The sequence below is a fragment of the Penaeus monodon genome, chromosome 32 (assembly GCF_015228065.2).
Source record: "Penaeus monodon isolate SGIC_2016 chromosome 32, NSTDA_Pmon_1, whole genome shotgun sequence".
NCBI lineage: Eukaryota > Metazoa > Arthropoda > Malacostraca > Decapoda > Penaeidae > Penaeus > Penaeus monodon.
Window position 1 is genome coordinate 3,621,912 of NC_051417.1, and position 2,098 is coordinate 3,624,009.

The following is a 2,098-nucleotide window of genomic DNA, read 5'->3' on the forward strand; positions in this document are numbered from 1 at the left end:
TGGCTAGTCCTCGGCGGGAAAGAGCAGAGGCCGCGGAGAACGAAGCTGCTGCTCGTATGGTTTCCGTAACAGGATCTCGCGTCTCCTTTCCTCTCCCATTACCCTCCCTCAGTCTCACCGCGCATCTTGCAGCCGGTTTCTGAATTTATCACCATTTCCTTTTGCATGTGATCATATCTTGCTGTCCCTTTTCCAGTTAGCTCATTCCTACGTCCAGTATCTCTTCTTTTGTTTTTCTTTCAATGTCTTCGCTTCTCCATGTCCAAATTACTTTACTGAACCATTATTTTTTTTGCTCTGATTTTTAAAATTTCCACACTGCATCACTTTACATCTGATTTCAATTTTTTGCTACAATCATCTTCAAATAGGAACCGATATCTTATGAAGTTTAACATTTTATATATTTATCGCAGTATATCAACCCTCTCTCTCTCTCTCCTGTAATTTTCCTTTACCCTTTGCGCTTCCACTCTGCCATCTCCACTTACGCCAAGCCACCGTAAACAGCCCTTAGCAACCGACCAAACCTCCCCCTCCCCCCCTCGCCCAGTGCCGTGCCTGACAGGAATAGCCTTTCTTGCTCAGTGTGCCACGAGACGTTGCGGAGAACGCATTACGTCTCTATCACTCCGCCTGTGATATCACGTGTACTTGTAATATGGTTTCTTAGTAACTGTGTTTGATTTGATTATGTGTATACAGAGCTTCGTCATGGGGATGTGCATTTACGTTGTATGTTTTGGTGTTAGATTATCAGTAAGTGATCGCACATTCACCAGGTGCTTCGTATCGACTGTTACTGACACGTTTGCCGCCAGGAAGATACTGTATCAACTCGAGAGGAGCGCAATACAGCGTGGATATAAATAAGCGTGCATTTGACGTATGGCGTCGTGACCTTAGCTGCTCATACATAAACATACACATAAACACCGCACTTAATAAGCAGTGTAAGTAGACAGGAAAGTTAACATAAGTGTGAGATAAAATTGTTGAATAACAAACGTGCACTGGTTTGGACAAGCTTGCGTGTGTACGTGTAGACGAATACATTTATTATACTTGATATACTAATCTTTCTGTTCTTTGGCTGCAACTGCATACGCGTTTAACTGTTGTCTGAATTACAAAGTACTTTCGAGTTCTATTTACGATATTGTTTTTCTTTCTGAGATGGGTACAAAGTGTATCATGTGTGAGGGATAAACCTTGTATGTGCGCGTAAGAGGAAGAACGTGATAATATCGTATATATGTATAGGTCTACGAATAAAAAGATGCATGGGGACTGCGAATAGGCGTAAACAAAGGTGTGCTTGTCTGTCTGTCCGGTCATTCAACCGCGTGGGATGACCATGGCTATGTCTTTGTACCTTAAACACGTCCAATTTAAACTGCAAATTAACGCCTACCGATTGTTCAGAGGCAAATATGTCGCACCAAGGAATGTCATTAGTCATTCCAGAGATATATCAACGCTCCTTGTTTAACGTCGAATTGAGAGTGAGGGTTCCTACCCCTCGTCTCCAAGGGCTCGTTCGGAAGGGCGGAGCTCATACTGCATGAGTAGACGTCAGTGACACCATATGTATTTATTTAGGTAACAAGAATAGTACAGCATTATATACTTACAGGGCAAGCAGTATTTCCAAGTCAGATATATAAATGTTGTACAGTATGTATGGCAACTGAAGTACCAATGCCAGGAGTGGACATCGCAGTGGAAGGAGCCTGCAAAACGAGACTGAAAGAGCAACGAGGAAGGCAAGGGGAAGAGGCAGGATGGAGGCCCACACTGAGAGCCCCCAGAAACCATTGTTGGTGTTAATGGTGGGCAAAAGTAGAGTGAGAGAGACGGGTAATGCCACGACTCTAGAGAGATTGAGGTAAGTAAGAATATTCAGTCGTAAGATTGCCTTGACTAAACACTCACCTCAAAATTTAAGTGTTGATAGCATTATCAGAGCTCCCGTGGCCTTGGTGATTGAACCGCCTTGCGATTGCACTCCGGCATACGTTACTTATCATTCCGTTTTCTCTAAAATGTTACAATGTACGTCATGGTAAAAAAATAAATCTATATCTATTTATCTATC

The 2,098-nt window shown here is 42.9% G+C and overlaps 1 protein-coding gene across 1 annotated transcript in view; it reads left to right on the forward strand.

Moving 5' to 3' along the window:
* Positions 1–595: 595 nt before the first annotated feature.
* Positions 596–2,098, forward strand: part of LOC119593360 (glycosyltransferase 1 domain-containing protein 1-like) — a gene marked incomplete at its 3' end in the record, with an annotated part of 4,624 nt that continues 3,121 nt past the window's right edge. The window contains 3 exon segments of the mRNA XM_037942286.1: positions 596–650; positions 783–953; positions 1,637–1,888. Coding sequence (XP_037798214.1) covers positions 1,785–1,888 — 104 coding nt within the window.